Source organism: Hibiscus syriacus, unplaced genomic scaffold, assembly GCF_006381635.1.
Source record: "Hibiscus syriacus cultivar Baekdansim isolate YM2019G1 unplaced genomic scaffold, ASM638163v2 tig00111810_pilon, whole genome shotgun sequence".
NCBI lineage: Eukaryota > Viridiplantae > Streptophyta > Magnoliopsida > Malvales > Malvaceae > Hibiscus > Hibiscus syriacus.
The window spans coordinates 1,468,444-1,487,709 of record NW_024063186.1 but is presented as its reverse complement, the minus strand read 5'-3'; the positions used below and the strand labels follow the sequence as shown (position 1 = coordinate 1,487,709).

Genomic DNA, 19,266 nt, shown 5'->3' with positions numbered 1-19,266 from the left:
CCTCAAGGTTTCCCCTTGGAAGAAAGTATTTCACTTTGGGTATAAAGGAAAGTTGATCCCGTGCTTTGTAGGACCTTATGAGGTACTCGATAGAGTTAGACTTGTGGCTTACATGTTAGCCTTACCACCAGAGCTGGAGAACATTCATAATGTGTTCTATGTGTCCATGCTTAGGAGATACCATTCAGATCCTTCTCATGTCACACCCCTAGAACAGATAGGGATGGAAAAAAAATCGAACCCGTAGGGGAAAACTGAAAATCAAATTAAACGGAACGAGTTTGGGGATGATAAACGGGGATAGGGATAGGGACGGGGAAAACCAAATTTTTTAAACGAGGATGGGGATGAGGACAGGGATGGGGACGGGGACGAGTTTGGTAATCCCCACCCCGATTACCAGAATACTCGGCCCGATAAATATTTTGGATTGTTTTGTCTATTTGAATTGTTTTGTTTTTATATTTTGGATGCATTTGGTGGTGTTTGGCGTTTCAAGTAAGTTTAGATACGATAATGACATTATTTTTTAAAGAGAAAATAACCTCAGTGACAAAAAATGCCTTATAATATACGATTTTAACCAACTTTTTTTGGATTTGCCAAAATGACCAACTAAATCGCAATGCGATCGATAATTCGCAACGCGATCTCCGGTATCGCAAATCAGTTTCCAGATTCGCAACGCGAACTTTGACTATCGCATTGCGATTTACATATTCGCATTGCGATAGTCCAAGTTCGTGTTACGATTTATTCCAAGTTCGTTGCAATAGTCGAAGTTCACGTTGCGATTTATTCCAAATAAGTTGCGATAGTCGAAGTTCGCGTTGTGATTTATTCCAAGTTCGTTGCGATAGTCCAAGTTCGTTGCGATTTATTCCAAATTTGTTGCGATAGTCCAAGTTCGTTGCGATAGTCCAAAATCGCAACGACGGTATTGCATTTGTTTCTTAAGAATTTCTCTAAAAAGATAGTATTCGTGCGGACGTGTCGAAGACACGTATTACCACGACCACGACCACGACCCGAGACAAGACAATACGAGACGAGACGGGCGGCGGCGGCGGCGACGCGCGAGAGTCCCCCTTGTTCTCTATCACTCAACAAGGAAGTGAGAAAGCCAAGCCTTAAATACCATTCCCAATAGTGTTTCCAATACTATGTGGGATTGAGCATTACCAACACTTGTTCCCAATACTATGTGGGATTGAGCCTTAAATAGTGATATTATTTTTGAATGTTTTGCTTAAAATTGCAATAATCGCGATTGATTGTAGATTGACTTTTAATTATGACTTATTTAATCGTATAATACTAATGCAATTGGTTGCTGATTCAGTTATTTTAAGGTGCATGATTGTTAATTGTTTCCTGAATAATCACATTGTATTGGAAACAAGTGTTGGTAATGCTCAATCCCACATAGTATTGGAAACACTATTGGGAATGGTATTTAAGGCTTGACTTTCCCACTTCCTTGTTGAGTGATAGAGAACAAGGGGGACTCTCGCGCGCCGCTGCCGCTGTCGTCTGTCTCGTCTCGGGTCAGGTCAGGTCATGGTCGTGGTCGTGGTAATACGTGTCTTCGACACGTCCGCGCGAATACTATCTTTTTAGAGAAAATTCTTAAGAAACAAATGCAATACCACCAGTCGTTGCGATTTTGGACTATCGCAACGAATTTGGAATAAATCGCAACGCGAACTTGAACTATCGCAATGCGAATATGTAAATTGCAATGCGATAGTCGACTATCGCAATGCGAACTTGAAATACCGCAATGCGAACTTGGACTATCGCAATGTGAACTTCGACTATCGCAATGCGAACTTCGACTATCGCATTGCGATTTACATATTCGCATTGCGATAGTCCAAGTTCGCATTGCGATAGTCCAAGTTTGCATTGCAATAGTCGACTATCGCATTGCGATAGTCGACTATCGCATTGCGATTTACATATTCGCATTGCGATAGTCCAAGTTCGCATTGCGATAGTCCAAGTTCGTGTTGCGATAGTCAAAGTTCGCATTGCGAATCTAGAAACTGATTTGCGATACCGGAGATCACATTGTGAATTATCGATCGCATTGAGATTTAGTTGGTCATTTTGGCAAATCCAAAAAAAGTTGGTTAAAATCGTATATTATAAGGCATTTTTGGTAAATGAGGTTATTTTCTCTTTTTTAAATAACTCGTGTCATCGTGTGAAATTTAAACGGTAACGGGGATCTCCGCGGTGAAAAATAACCATCTAAGGTACCATTTATGTTAAACAGGGATACTCATTTCCCTGCGGTTTTCCTCGATTACCCGATGAGGATCCTCGTTTAAATCTCTACAATTTTTTAAGCAGGGACGGGTACGAGTTTTTTAAACGGGGATAGGTACAGGTTTTTTAAACGGGGATGAGGATGAGGGGACCAATCCCCAGCCCGATACCGCCCCGTTGCCATCCTTAAGAACATATTGAGGTCGGCTCATATATGACCTATATCGAGGAGCCAGTCAGAATCCTAGTAGGGAATGTTAAGGAGTTAAAGATTTAACAAGACAATCCTATTAGTAAAAGTGTTGTGGAGGAACCATGGCGTGGATGAGGCAACTTTAGAAACCGAGGAGGGCATGCAACTTTAGAAACCGAGGAGGACATGCAACTTCATTATCCTCACCTTTTCTTTCCAGATAAATTTCGATAATGAAATTTTAATTAGGAATTGAGAGTTGTAATGCCCCAGATCTCGGGTTGGGAGTTTTTGGCTAACCCGAGATGGGTCTTTTTTTAATTGTTAGGTTATAGAAAGCTTTGACCCTAGTTGAAATTGTTTTGTGCTATGATTAAGCCCAATATATAGTGAAAATGGTAAATTCAGTTTGCAAACCAAATCAGCGAGACCAAGGAAGGAATTATACATTTTAGAAATTTAAAAGTTGAAATCTTTAATTGCTTGGTGAGATAACGTCTAGAGCCTTATCTTTTTCTCAACTATTTCTTATCTTCTTCTCCTAAGCATTCTTCATCTTATCCTTTAGCTTCCTATGTGAAAGGTGGGAACTTTACTTTGTTCTAAGCTTATACCAATAGCATCAAAGTAATAAATGAACTCAAATTTTCCCAAGCTCAAGGTTTGGTCATGGTTTGCTAGAAACGTGTTTTATGATAGTTTAGGAGATTTCAATTTTTTAACATGTTTTTCAGTAATCTTTAGGCTTAAGAAGTGTTCTTGTTACCTTTTGAACCATTAAACTCAACTAGTAACCTCTACATTGATTCTTTTCTAGTGAGGGAAGTTGGTGAAAGCTCTCAAGCAAAGGGAAAGGAGAAGTTCACCTTAGGTTGACCTTTGGACACCCTTAGCAGCCCATAATCACCAGGTAACTCACTTCTAACCTACTTATACCATATGTAGCTCATTTAGATGAGGTTTACTAGGTTGCATAAGCTTGAAGCATGTTCATGGTAGATTCATTGTTTGGATGTTTCGGTTAGAAAAATAGGATTTTTAATGCCAAAACAAGGCACCCAGTAGCGACAGTATCGATACTATAAGAACAATATCGATAATGTTCTTTAGTCAAACATAATTTGAGCAGTTTTATAAGGGTAATATCGATATTCATTCACTGAGTATTTGAGTATCGATATCAGGGCAGGAGTATCGATATTCTCCATAGGAGTATCGATACTAGGGTATTTTTCAAAACATCAAACCAAAATTTGGTATCGATAACCCTAACACTATAATATTGATACTTATCATAGGGTATCGATACTACCTTAATCCAAAATCCATGTCAGTCAGGGGGTATCGATACCAACTTATTGGTATCGATACCAATTGTTTAGTAGTGATATTGAAAGATCGATATCAATACCCACAAATAATTTTGGATAACTAATCTAAATATTAAAGGATCATACTTGAGGTACCACATTTACTCAGAATAACATCAAATAAGACTTCAAGAAATAATGATAACGATAATTAATATCAGAACAGTAGAAATAGTAACAACTAAGATTACATAAAACTAGCCTTGTTTGATACTCGATAAACAGTCAAAACACCCAAGTTCCTCTTTAGCAGAATATAACAGTCAATGGACATCCACGTCAGTGCCAAGGCACTTCAGTAGCCGATTGGGCGTAAAAACCCCAAGACTCAACGGAGTAAGTTGATGGGTATACGTTTTTAATGTAGATTATAGATCTCACTCTGGTGTACCATGGGTATACCAGAAGTGTTAGAGGGGAACGTGAGCTCCGAGATGCAAATCCCTCAGTCAAACCATGATGACAACCATAATTAGTAGTTCAGTAGTTGCATGTTTTAGACCTGCACCACTAGCCATCTCATTTAGTGAATACATATAGTATAGTACAATTATTAGTGAGGCACTGAGCTCATAAGATCAGCGTTTTGAATGTGTTTTCATGCGCATGTTCATAGGGGCAATTCGTGGGAAGTTATCATCACCAGACATTCTAGTGCAGCAGATCATACCATCAAATATCATTAGAGTATATCTTGAGTTATCTTTAGAGGACATGTACTATTTATGGACCCTTATGTATATTCACTTGTAACTCATATTATTATCACCTTTCATTTTTATTAATATGAATGACCTATTTTTCAATAAATTATAATGCAGTTTTCAAAGAAAATTATGGGTCATTATTTACATAGTCCCGTGCAGCATTGTTATCCAAGGATCTTCTAGTCGAACTAGATAAGGGTGTTACATTACTCTTCTAGAGTACTTAGAATGTGTATGGGTCACATAGCATCAGTACAAGGCTCTACTAGCCATAAGTGCAAGGGCAGTAATTTGGATATATCTAAATAATCTCTTACTCATCTAGATGATCGTCGCACACAAGTAACTCGAGTGACCTCATTATTTCTCGAGCATCAAACAAGGCATAAGTCATATGGAATCTTACCTCATAACGATCCTATATTATCACATAATTATTAATATTCTCACTTGTAAGCTTTTATATTTCCCCAATGATCTTATCCATTTCCCAGGTCACTTGGACAAAGCAAGGTTTATGGCCTTCACTTTCATGGTGGTATCGATACTCAACCTTATGGTATCGACACAACCTTCTCTTATGGTATTAATACTACCTTTAGTATTGGTACCAATTTAGCACACTGGAATTTGAGACAATCATCAGTATCGATAACCCTACTAGGGTATTAATACTACCCTCATAATCGTATTTCTCGCACTCTTCTTTCACCACTGTTTATCACATTTTCAAGAGCCAAGACCTATTGTAACATTCTAAACCCGATTGGGCCTAAAGTATCACATTGGGCTACCTAGGCAACCCATGATTTTCGAAACCTATACATTTTCTTTTCAAATATACTGAATGGTATCATAATTAAAAATATATACAACTATCATAAAAATAAATTATAAAACCATAATTATGTGATATGTGATTTAAAATAAAGTAATATAACTCTGAGTTTAACAAATTGGAGACATAAGTAAGGTTCTATGAATATATATTCCCACTAAGCTATGGTACAGTACTCTGAAGGAGATGTTGGAAATTCTGCTGCGAGGGTGCTCCATTAACTGCTCATGATATAATCTTTCCAACGAGAAACATCCGAAGGTTGAGCTTACAAAGCCTAGTAGCATAATAACTCATAAACCCAAGCATGCTAAAGACACGGTACTAATCAGTAGGTACATGCATGATCTAGATCAAGTGTTACCTACTTAAGGCTTAGCGGTTCTATATTTGAAGTAGGGGTCTCTAACCCTAATGACTGAATCTGTTACACGTTATCTAAATGTGATATTGGCTTTACTGTGCATTATATGAATGCCATACTAACTCTACTGTATATTATCTTAATGCAACAATGGATCTAGATCAAGTGTTACCTACTTAAGGCTTAGCGGTTCTATATTTGAAGTAGGGTCTCTAACCCTAATGACTGAATCTGTTACACGTTATCTAAATGTGATATTGGCTTTACTGTGCATTATATGAATGCCATACTAACTCTACTGTATATTATCTTAATGCAACAATGGTTTTACTGTGCATTATCTTAACGTAATATTGAATCTGTTGTGACTCATACACTAGTTTAGTTAAACATCATGGTGTGGATGAGGGACTACATCTTGAAGCTCACACACCAATCAAGCTTACCAGATACTAATATATGATACATAACAACAAACATAAAGTTGTGGAAGGCATCATGGTACGGTTGAGGGATCTGCATCTCGGAGCACACGCACCCTTTTAACCTACAGATATACCTTCGGGTACACCAGGGTGAGATCCGAAATCTGCATCAGAAACGTACACCCTCTAACTTACTCCGTCGGGTCTTGGGGCATCTGCATGTAGCTGGCAAAAGAAGTGCCTTGGAAACGACTGGTATATACTTGGACATACTGACAAACAATATAATTGCCTACTGCCAAAGTAACTCGGGTGTCCTAGCTGCTTCTCAAATGTCATACAATGGTTAGTTCTATGACATTCTATCTATTAATGTTTCTAGCTATTACTGTTATTGTTTAGAATTTTATTGTTATTGTTTCTAGCTGTTATGGGTTATTACTGATCTCTTTTACTATTTACCCTAGTTGTTAACTCGCTCATTCTCCAATCTAGAAGTTAGGTGATGAGTTACTAGTCTATTATTTCTGATAATCTATAATGTTTTAGTTATACACTACTCAAGGTTATTTTAGTCATTCTCTAACTCTAGAGAAGTCTCTATGCGTTTCGAGACTTCAAGGTGATTACTGTTTTTACTATTTACTGATATGGCTCTAGTTGGCTCAGTATCTGACTCAAGTTTTTTTTCTAGGTAGTGATGCTCTATTCACAAATCCTACGTTTTCCCTCAATTCACCTTCGAATTAAAGGAATAATTGTACGTCCAACACTCTTGGTTGTTCTAGCGGTGTACCACACTACTTTCTCATAATCTGATCAATTGGTCACACCTCTCGTCAGTACACCCTATGCACTGATCCCCCATCCATGAATATATGTTACGTGCTAACTGAAGATACTTCAACTCATTATGCTTGCTATGGTTACACTGGTTGTAACCCACTCCTACTAGTGTCTCTAGATCTCTTTAGCCATTTACGTCCCTCTTGGACCAAGCTTTATCCTTACGGACAATCCCAAGCTCTTACAGACCTTAATCGGGTCAAATATGATCATAAAAAGAGGGTAGTATCGATAATCTAGATGTAGTATCGATACCCAATGGTCAAGTATCGATACCCCTATGAGTACCGGTACCAAAAATGCATTCTGCTACGAAAATAGGGCCTCAGTATCGATATTGCTACCCTCATTATCGTACTACAAGGAAAATTCGATACTCACCCTTGCAGTATCGATACTCCCCTCTGAAAACCTTAATTTTAGCCCAAATTTAAATAGTATCGATACCGTTCATCCTAATATCGATTCTCAAACCCTAAAATTAATATTTTAGGCTAGAGAAAACACCCAAAATCATCTTAAATGACTTCAGTTGGTTTCTAATCTTGTTTTGAAGTTTTAGTAAGCTGTTTATGGTCTTAAGGTTTCTTTAAAACATATTTTTAACACCTAAAATACGGCTTAATCATGAAATCAAAGATAAACCCTAAACATGCTCAAGTGTATAAATCTTAGCAATTTCTTGAAATTTATGGAAACTAAATACTCCAAAGGATTAGAAATACACTACCTTGCTGATTGAATCCCGAAATTGAGCTCTTTTAGCTAAAAATCAATATTCTTCATTGCTTGGATGAAAACCCCAATTTTTCTCTTGCAAACATAGAACCCAAAGCTTTATCTACTACTGATGTTAATGAGGGAATTAAGAAAAAATTTGAAGCATGAAAATGGGTTCAAAATCTTACCTTTATGCTATATACCTTGGAGATGATGAGAAAGGAGACAAAATAAGAAATGAGGAAGAAAATGAAAGAAAATGAGAAGATGAAGAGAATAAAAGTCTTCATTTTTTAAAAAGAGATCAATTACACTGTTGGTCCCTCCTCATCCTTTACTCTGCAAAAATCTTCTCTTTATGGATAATTAGGCCAAAGACTAACCCAATTAAGCCCAACGACTTGAATTATAAACTCTATAGGGTCCACTTACCTTTGGGGTAGACCCAAAACTACTAGTCTAGAATTTGAGGTATTACACCTATTTCTACCATTTACAAAATTTTAATTTTCAAAATATTTTAACAGAGTTAGGGTTATAATGTAATAAACTAATGATTTCATCTAAATTTTTGTTCGTTTTTAATAAATTTAATTGTAAATATTTATAATGTTATAACTTATTTAAATTTTAATAGTTTTGTACAACCTTATATGATATACATAAGTATTTGTTCATATGCAATATACATATATCTTGCAGAATTAAAAAACATTGACTTGAATTTGAAAATCAATCCATACTTATTAAAAAAATAGTTATTTGAGTTCTATTTTATAAATTAAACATTATTTCAAAAAATTTCGGGTCAAGTTTATAAAAGTATGATTCGAGTCAAGTCAAGTTTTTTACATCAAATCGAGTAAAAAAATATTTTTTTTGAGTCGAGTTTTATTCACCCTTAATCAATAATTTCCTTCCAATAAGGGTCATTTTGATCAAATTTTAAAATATTAAGGGTTAAAATGCTTCAAAAATAAGGATTAAAATTACTGATTTTAATATTGTGTCAAATAAATGTGTATATCTTATATAATTACAATGGAATTTTAAATTAAAATTAGTATTAATATGTTTTATAATATTATAAGTAATTATATAAATTTAAAAAGAAATTTAAATATATTTCAAAGAAAACTAATTCAATTTAATTTTTTTTAATTTAACTCGACTTAAGCCTATGGAATAGTCACCTGCTGTTAAAAAAGAGAAATCATCCATGTAATTTTTTATTGGGTAAACTACGCCAGTGGTCACTCATGTTTGGAGTAGTTTTCGTTTTCACCACTGATGTTTAAAACGTTACAAATCGATCACTAACGTTAGCATTTTTTACAAAATGGTCATTTGATGTTAACAACCGTTAATAGGCGTGACGAGAAACACAGCTGGACCGTTATATGCTGACATGGATTGTTTACCACTACAACTAGACCATTTTGACCTACTCTTCTTCTTCAACCCAACCCCATCTTCTTCCTTAACACCATCATGCAAAACACACGTCCTTTTATCCCTCCAAAACAACTCTTTCCCTCTTTTGCTTCATCACCACCACCTTGATTTACCTGCTTGATTAGGTTACTCCTTATAAAAAAGAATCTGATTAACAGGAAAAAGAAAACGAAGGTAACGTCAGTCAAATATATGAAAATACAAGTTATGCAAAGTGGACACAAGGTAATAGAAGTTATGCAAAAAGAAATACTTTCAGATATCACCAAAAAAACCATCAACTTCCATGGCCAAATCAAAATTAAATGACCCAGTTTCTTCAAAAGCCTTCTCCCCTTCTTCTGTGACCTTCCATAGATGCTCAAAGGCTTTACCTTTTAGCTCTAACTTTCCTTTCACTCCTTTACTTAGCTAAATCTTTCATCCCTAAAAATAATTTTCTCCTTAATTATGGATCAAATGCCAACGCTTCCCTTTATAATCGTGTCTTCATATCTAATTCAGTGAAACCCAGTTTGGTTTCCCTCTCGGCTGAGCGAACCGTTTCACTCACTGACAGAAACCCATCTCCGAGTTCACCCATTTTATACCGTATGGCCCGGGTTTTCACCTCTGAGTCGAGCTACGAGTTCGACGTCAAGCAGAATGGGAATGGTACTGACTTGGTACGCCTCTATTTCTCTTCGTTTATAGCTCAAAATTTCAACATGGCTTCTACGAAATTCGATGTTTTAGCTAATGGCTTCTTGTTACTGCGTGGTTTTAGTTCTTACAATACTGTGCTAAAAGAGTTTTTGCTGAGAATTGATGGTGAAGTTCTTGAAATCATGTTTGGTCCTCTGGGTGATTATGGTTTTGCATTTCTGGATTATTCGTGTGAGTGATGGACCTTCAGATTAAAGCACTCATTCGAAAATTAATGCGATTGTAAATGGGGATGAGATCATGAAGTGTGTGAATCCTATAGGTTTGCAAGCTAAGTCTAAGAAGAAAAACATTTGCATTTTGGTGGGTTTTATTATTGGTGCCTTTGTTATCTGTTGTTTGGCTGTGGCTGCAGTTCTGCTAATGTTTAAGTGCAAGAAGAAGAAATCGAAATCGCCAAGACATGTAGAAAGTTCTGGTTGGACACCGCTACGTGTTTATGGGGGCAGTTCGTATAGTAGAATGTCTGAATGGACTGATATTTTATCTCTAGGTCCCAACAGTAGAATGTCTGAAGTTAGGCAAAGCAAGGAAATAGTGGTATTAGTGTAAAAGAAATGGAGGGAAAGGGTTGTTTTTGGGATAAATGGGAATGTGTCTTGCATGGTGTGTGCACAAAATGGTGTTAAGGAAGAAGATGGGGTTGGGTTGAGGAAGAAGATGGGGTTTGGTTGAAGAAGAAGAAGAGTCGGTCAAAATGGTCTTGTTGTGGCGGTCAATAATCCATGTCAGTATATAACGGTCCAGCTGTGTTTTCCGTCATGCCTTTTAACGGCTGTTAACGTCGAGTGACCATTTTGTAACAAACGATAATGTTAGTGATCGATTTGTAACTTTTTAAACATAAGTGGTGAAAACGAAATCTACTCCAAACATGAGTGACCACTGGCGTAGTTTACCTTTTTTTAGGGAGCAGGAGCATTTACAAGTTTTAAGTTAAACTTTGAGAGTTCTCTATTTTTATATTCTTCTATTAATCCTTCAGATTCTGGGTCGCTCTCTCGTCCATAGTTTCATCTTCTCTTCACTTTATTTTTTTCTCTTGAAAGGTAATCTCTCCTATTATCTTTAATTTTAATATATAAAATAAAATTTATAAATATTTAATCGTATTTCTCGCACTCTTCTTTCACCACTGTTTATCACATTTTCAAGAGCCAAGACCTATTGTAACATTCTAAACCCGATTGGGCCTAAAGTATCACATTGGGCTACCTAGGCAACCCATGATTTTCGAAACCTATACATTTTCTTTTCAAATATACTGAATGGTATCATAATTAAAAATATATACAACTATTATAAAAATAATTTATAAAACCATAATTATGTGATATGTGATTTAAAATCAAAATAATATAACTCTGAGTTTAACAAATTGGATACATAAGTAAGGTTCTATGAATATATATTCCCACTAAGCTACGGTACAGTAATCTGAAGGAGATGTTGGAAATTCTCCTGCGAGGGTGCTCCATTAACTGCTCATGATATAATCTTTCCAATGAGAAACATCCGAAAGTTGAGCTTACAAAGCCTAGCAGCATAATAACTCATAAACCCAAGCATGCTGAACACATGGTACTAATCAGTAGGTACATGCATGATCTAGATCAAGTGTTACCTACTTAAGGCTTAGCGGTTCTATCTTTGAAGTAGGGGTCTCTATCCCTAATGATTGAATCTGTTACATGTTATCTAAATGTGATATTGGCTCTACTGTGCATTATATGAATGCCATACTAACTCTATTGTATATTATCTTAATGCAACAATGGTTTTACTATGCATTATCTTAACGTAATATTGACTCTGTTGTGACTCATACACTAGTTTAGTTAGACATCATGGTGTGGATGAGGGGCTACATTTGAAGCTCACACACCAATCTAGCTTACCAGATACTAATATATGATACATAAAAACAAACATAAAATTATGGAAGGCATCATGGTGCGGCTGAGGGATCTGCATCTCGGAGCACATGCACCCTTTTAACCTACAGATATACCTTCGGGTACATCAGGGTGAGATCTGAAATCTGTATCAGAAACGTACACCCACCAACTTACTCCGTCGGGTCTTAGGGCATCTGCATGTAGCTGGAAAAAGAAGTGCCTTGGAAATAACTGGTATATACTTGGACATACTGACAAACAAGATAATCGCCTACTGCCAAAGTAACTTGGGTGTCCTAGCTATTTCTCAAATGTCATACAATGGCTAGTTTTATGACATTCTATCTATTAATGTTTCTAGCTATTACTGTTATTGTTTAGATTTGTATTGTTATTTTTCTAGTTGTTATGGGTTATTACTGATCTCTTTTACTATTTACCCTAGTTGTTAACTCGCTCGTTCTCCAATCTAGAAGTTAGGTGATAAGTTACTAGTTTATTATTTCTGATAATCTATAATGTTTTAGTTATACACTACTCAAGGATATTTTATTCATTCTTTGACTCTATAGAAGTCTCTACACGTTTTGAGACTTCAAGGTGATTACTGTTTTTATTGTTTACTGATATGGTTCTAGTTGGCCCAGTATCTGACTCAAGTTTTTTTTCTAGGTAGTGATGCTCTATTCACAAATCCCACTTTCCTTCAATTCGTCCTCAAATTAAAAGAATAATTGTACGTCCAATACTATTGGTTGTTCTTGCGGTGTATGACACTACTTTCTCATAATCTAATCACTTGGTCACAACTCTCGTCGGTACACCCTATGAACTGATCCCCCATCCATGAATATTTGTTACGTGCAAACTAAAGATACTTGAACGCATTATACTTGTTATGGCTACACTGGTTGTAACCCACTCCTACTAGTGTCTCTAGACCTCTTTGGCCATTTACGTCCCTCTTGGACTAATCTTTTCCTTACGGACCATCCCAAGCTCTTATGGACCTTAATCGGGTCAAAAATGATCATAGAAAGAGGGTAATATCGATAATCTAGATGTAGTATCGATACCATATGGTCAAGTATCGATACCCCTATGAGTACCGGTACCAAAAATGCATTCTGCTACGAAAATGGGGCCTCAGTATCGATATTGCTACCCTCAGTATCGTACTATAAGGACAATTCGATACTCACCCTTGCAGTATCGATACTACCCTTTGAAAACCTTAATTTTAGCCCAAATTTAACTAGTATTGATACCGTTCATCCTAATATTGATACTCGAACCCTAAAATTAATATTTTAGGCTCAAAAAATCACCCAAAATCATCTTAAATGACTTTATTTGGTTTTTAATCTTGTTTTGAAGTTTTAGTAAGCTGTTTATGATCTTAAGATATCTTTAAAACACATTTTTAACACCTAAAATACAGCTTAATCATGAAATCAAAGATAAACCCTAAACATGCTCAAGTGTATGAATCTTAGCAATTTCTTGAAATTTATGGAAACTTAATACTCCAAAGGATTAGAAATACACTACCTTGATGATTGAATCCCGAAATAGAGCTCTTTTAGCTAAAAATCAATATTCTTCATTGCTTGGATGAAAACCCCAAATTTTCTTTTACAAACATATAACCCAAAGCTTTATCTATTACTGATGTTAATGAGGGAATTAAGAACAAATTTGAAGCATGAAAATGGGTTCAAAATCTTACCTTTATGCTATGTACCTTGGAGAGGATGAGGAAGGAGACAGAATAAGAAATGAGGAAGAAATTGAGAAGATGAAGAGAATAAAAGTCTTCATCTTTTAAAAAGAGATATTGTTGGTCCTTCCTCATCCTTTACTCTGCAAAAATCTTCTCTTTATGGATAACTAGGCCAAAGACCAACCCAATTAAGCCCAACGACTTGAATTATAAACTCTACAGTGTCCACTTACCTTTCGGGTAGACCCAAAACTACTAGTTTAGAATTTGAGGTGTTACACCTATTTCTACCATTTACAAAATTTTAATTTTCAAAATATTTCAACAGAGTTAGGGTTACAATTTAATAAATTAATGATTGCATGCCTAAATTTGAAGAATTTGATGTATAAATTAATATTAGTGATGTATTTTTTAGTTGAGTTAATTATTATATAATACGTGAATAATTATAGTTATAAAATGAAATATTAGGATTTTTTATTATTATTTAGTTGAGTTTATAAAATTCAAGTCGAATTGTTCGAGTTTTAATAAATTTAATATTGTAAATTTTTATAATGTTATAACTGATTTAAATTTTAATAGTTTTCTACAACCTTATATGATATACATAAGTATTTGTTCATATGCAATATACATATATCTTGTAGAATTGAAAAACATTGACTTGAATTTGAAAATCAATCCATAATTATTAAAAAAAATAGTTATTTGAGTTCTATTTTATAATTTAAACATTATTTCAAAAAAAAATTGTGTCAAATTTATAAACGTACGATTCGTGTTAAGTCAAGTTTTTACATCAAATCGAGTAAACAAATATTTTTTTGAGTCGAGTTTTATTCACCCTTAATCAATAATTTCCTTCAAATAAGGGTCATTTTGATCAAATTTTAAAACATTGAGGGTTAAGATGCTTCAAAAATAAGGATTAAAAGTACTGATTTTAATATTGTGTCAAATAAATGTGTATATCTTATATAATTACAATGGAATGTTTAAATTAAAATTAGTATTAATATGTTTTATAATATTATAAATAATTATATAAATTTAAAAATAAATTTAAATATATTTCAAAGAAAACTAACTCAATTTAATTTTTTTAATTTAACTCGACTTAACCATATGGAATAGTCACATGCTGTTAAAAAAAAAGAAACCATCCAAGTAATTTTTTATTGGGTAAACTACGCCAGTGGTTACTTATGTTTGAAGTAGTTTTCGTTTTCACCACTAATGTTTAAAACGTTACAAATCGATCACTAACGTTATCGTTTGTTACAAAATAGCCACTCGATGTTAACAGCCGTGACGGAAAACACAGCTGGATCGTTATATGCTGACATGGATTGTTGACCGCCATAGCTAGACCATTTTGACCGACTCCTCTTCTTCAACCCAACCCCATCTTCTTCCTCAACCCAACTCCGTCTTCTTCCTTAACACCATCATACAAGACACACACTCTCTTTTATCCCCCAAAAACAACCCTTTCCCTCCCTTGCTTCATCACCACCACCATGATTTCCCTGCTTGATTAGGTTACTCCTGATAAGAAAAGAATATGATTAACAGGAAAAAGAAAACAAAGGTAACGTCAAACATATGAAAATACAAGTTATGCAAAGTGGACATAAGGTAATAGAAATTATGCAAAAAGAAATACTTTCAGATATCACCAGAAAAACCATCAACTTCCATGGCCAAATCACCATTAAATGACCCAGTTTCTTCAAAAGCTTTCTCCCCTTCTTCTGTGACCTTCCATGGATGCTCAAAGGCTTCACCTTTTAGCTCTAACTTTCCTTTCACTCATTTACTTAGCTAAATCTTTCATCCCTAAAAATAATTTCCACCTCAACTGTGGATCAAATGCCAACGCTTCCCTTTATAATCGTGTCTTCATATTTGATTCAGTGAAACCCATTTCGGTTTCCCTCTCGGTTGAGCGATCCGTTTCACTCACTGACAGAAACCCATCTCCGAGTTCACCCATTTTATACCGTACGGCTCGGGTTTCCACCTCTAATTCGAGCTATGAGTTCGACGTCAAGCAGAACGGGAATGATACTCACTTGGTACGCCTCTATTTCTCTTCGTTTATAGCTCAAAATTTCAACATGGCTTCTACGAAATTCGATGTTTTGACTAATGGCTTCTTGTTACTATGTGGTTTTAGTGCTTACAATACTGTGCTAAAAGAGTTTTTGCTGAGAATTGATGGTAAAGTTCTTGAAATCATGTTTAGTCCTCTGGGTGATTATGGGTTTGCATTTCTGGATTATTCGTGTGAGTGTTGGACCTTCAGATTCAAGCACTCCTTCGAAAATTAATGCGATTCTAAATGGGGCTGAGATCATGAAGTTTGTGAATCCTATAGGTTTGCAAGCTAAGTCTAAGAAGAAAAACATTTGGATTTTGGTGGGTTTTATTGTTGGTGCCTTTATTATCTGTTGTTTGGTTGTGGCTGCAGTTCTACTAATGTTTAAGTACAAGAAGAAGAAATCGAAATCGCCAAGACGTGTAGAAAGTTCTGGTTGGACACCGCTACGTGTTTATGGGGGCAGTTCGTATAGTAGAATGTCTAAAGGGACTGATATTTTATCTCTAGGTCCCAACAGTAGAATGTCTGAAGTTATGCAAAACATGGAAATCATGGTATTAGTGTAAAAGCAAGGGAGGGAAAGGGTTGTTTTTGGGATAAAAGGGAGTGTGTCTTGCATGGTGTGTGCGCAAAATGATGTTAAGGAAGAAGACGGGGTTGGGTTGAGGAAGAAGATGGGTTGGGTTGAAGAAGAAGAAGAAGAAGAGTCAGTCAAAATGGTCTAGCTGTGGCGGTCAACAATCCATGTCAGCATATAACGGTCCAGCTGTATTTTCCGTCATGTCTATTAACGGGTGTTAACGTCGAGTGACCATTTTGTAACAAACAATAACGTTAGTGATCGATTTGTAACTTTTTAAACATTAGTGGTGAAAACGAAAACTACTCCAAACATGAGTGACCACTAGCGTAGTTTAGCCTTTTATTTAGGGAGCAGGAGCATTTACAAGTTTTAAGTTAAACTTTGAGAGTTCTCTATTTTTGCATTCTTCTATTAATCCTTCAGATTCTGGGTCGCTCTCTCGTCCACGGTTTCATCTTCTCTTCACTTTATTTTTTTCTCTTGAAAGGTAATCTCTCCTATTATCTTTAATTTTGATATATAAAATAAAATTTATAAATATTTATGATCGATAATGATCTAAACCTTAAGAACTTTTTCTCATTTTTGTGATAAAAAATAGGATCTTGTTAGATTAAGCTTTTATCTAGTTGTTATCCAAATCGATATTTATGATATGATGTCATGTTGCTTTTCAGGTTTAGATTCGTTGATAGGTGAAAAATAGAGAGATAGGGCTGGATTTGGGGATCCGACCGTAGAAATTTGGCGTTATTTGAAAGAATTATTTTGAAGATAGTTTATTTGGTCAATTAATTAGAATCGAATCAACCGGATTTCGATTACTTGTTCTAGTTGCTGATGATAGGAGATTCAGGAGTCGGAAAGAGTAGTCTTCTTCACTTCCGATTCCTTTGAGGAACTCTCTCCCACTATTGGTCAGTTTGAATTTTAACTGCACTCTTCAACGATATTTCCATTTTTATGTCTTACAATCTATAATGGCAGTGTCTTAATCCGTGGATCACGAATCTGTATAGGCTTCCTTCTCTTTTCTTTTTCAGATTAAAAGGCGGAATAGCATAAATAATTTTGAAGAAAGTTGAAAAAATAACTTACTTTTTTGATAAAAGAATATATATGATTTTACTTTTGTATGGATGCTTTTGTGACTCGTAATTTTCTATTTTTATCGATCTAAACCATCCCATTGGATTTCTAATGCTGTATGTGTGAAATTAATCATGTTTTGCGAGAAATGTGGATTACATTTTCTTGGTTTTTTTTTTGGTTCTTTGGATAATTTTGTTGTCTTCTGGTAAATAGAAAAAGGAAATAGGATGAGTGAATGGTAAGACAGTAGACTAGGAAAACAGATATTTTTATCCGAAATCAATAATAGTGATCTTAAAGCGTCTTCTTGGTTAAACTATTCAATTTCTGTAAGCCTTCAATCCATTCACAGTGATTACAGGAATCACTAATCTGCTTACATCTTGATGCCCTGATTTAGAATCTACTTATGTTCTTGTGTAGGTGTTGATTTTAAAGTGAAATATGCAAATGCTGGCGATAAAAAGCTGAATCTTGCAATTTGGGATACAGGTAATACCTGAAGTTTGCTAATGTATTATATCTGTTTCCTCTTGGATTTTAAGATTCATATATGATGGAAGTGGGTTTTCAATGATTGCTGCCTTCTCTGTTTTTGTGCTATATAACTTGAATCCTGGTAAAAAGTTGTCGTGTCACAGTGACACCATATATAACTTGAATTTGTATATATTATTTTGACTTTTCTTTTATTCACCAGTCAGACCTTTTCTCCACAAAAAAGGATCCCGAAAGTCCATAAGAGAGGATTGTTTGCTAACAGTTTTGTTTGTGATGGACCAAGATTTGGTTGAAACGGAGAAGAAAAGGAAGCGAGATGTACCCATAGACTCTACTTTGCAGTGGAGCCAATGGCAGCTCCTAGATTCTATTCTTCCTACCGGTGGGTTTGCTCATTCCTTTGGTCTCGAGGCTGCAATTCAATCACGTTTAGTCTCAGGCCCCGATGATCTCAGAACTTTCATCATTCATTTGTTAGAGAACACAGGTAGTTTGTTCCTCCCTTTCATTTACTCCACAACTACGAACCCTACTTTAGAGAACTGGCAGGAACTCGACAGGATCCTCAATGCGACTTTAACCAATGAAGTGGGTCGAAAGGCATCGGTTTCACAAGGATCTTCTCTCATGCGAGTGGCCGTCTCTGTTTTTACTGAAGTCCCTTCACTTAAATCCATGAGGGATGTCTCCATTGCTTCTCCTGGGGTTGTTTCTTTCCACCATGCTCCGATCTTTGGGCTCATCTGTGGACTTTTAGGAATGGATAGTGGAACGAGTCAAAGAGCTTACATGTTTATGACTATGAGAGATGTCATTTCAGCTGCGACGAGGTTGAATTTGGTTGGACCTATGGGTGCTGCCGTGTTGCAGCATCGGATTGCTCCTCTTGCTGAAGATTTGTTCAAGAAATGGATGGACCGTCCGGTTGAGGATGCTTGCCAAACCGCTCCTCTACTTGATACTATTCAGGGCTGCCATAGCTACTTGTTTTCCAGGTTGTTCTGTTCTTAACATTGTACCTTAGGGTGTAAAGTTGTGAATTTCTGATGTGAGAACAAAAAATTATAGCATATTGTTACTTGAGTTGCTGGAACTTATCTAGCCAGTGTAGAATTCTGTGAAAAAAATGTTCAGTTCTTTTTGAATTCTATCTATGGGTCCTCCTTGTTTAAATGAAAAAAATCCTCAAATTTCCCAAATTTAAGAAAAACAAAGTTATACATTAGTGCTAGGGCTGTAAATAAGACGAGACAGATCGTGAGCTACTCGAGATCGACTCAGTCAAAGCTTGATCAACACTCGAATCGAATGAACTCGACTCGAATTCTTAACGAGCTAAAACGAGCTACTTAATATTCGACTCGAAAAGTTCGCGAGCTACTCGAAAAAATATTATATTATAATTTTAGATTTTTTAAAATTACATTATTATAAATGCATTATTAATAATTATAGATTTTTA

The 19,266-nt window shown here is 35.5% G+C and overlaps 1 protein-coding gene across 1 annotated transcript; it reads left to right on the top strand.

The window, feature by feature from the left end:
* Positions 1-16,616: 16,616 nt before the first annotated feature.
* On the top strand, positions 16,617-18,881 carry LOC120171066 (urease accessory protein F-like). Its single transcript, XM_039178866.1, has 4 exons — positions 16,617-16,698; positions 16,889-17,128; positions 17,727-17,795; positions 18,004-18,881. Exon 4 carries the CDS (start codon positions 18,078-18,080, stop codon positions 18,813-18,815), a length of 738 nt encoding a protein of 245 aa, XP_039034797.1. The 5' UTR covers positions 16,617-16,698; positions 16,889-17,128; positions 17,727-17,795; positions 18,004-18,077; the 3' UTR covers positions 18,816-18,881.
* Positions 18,882-19,266: the final 385 nt, after the last annotated feature.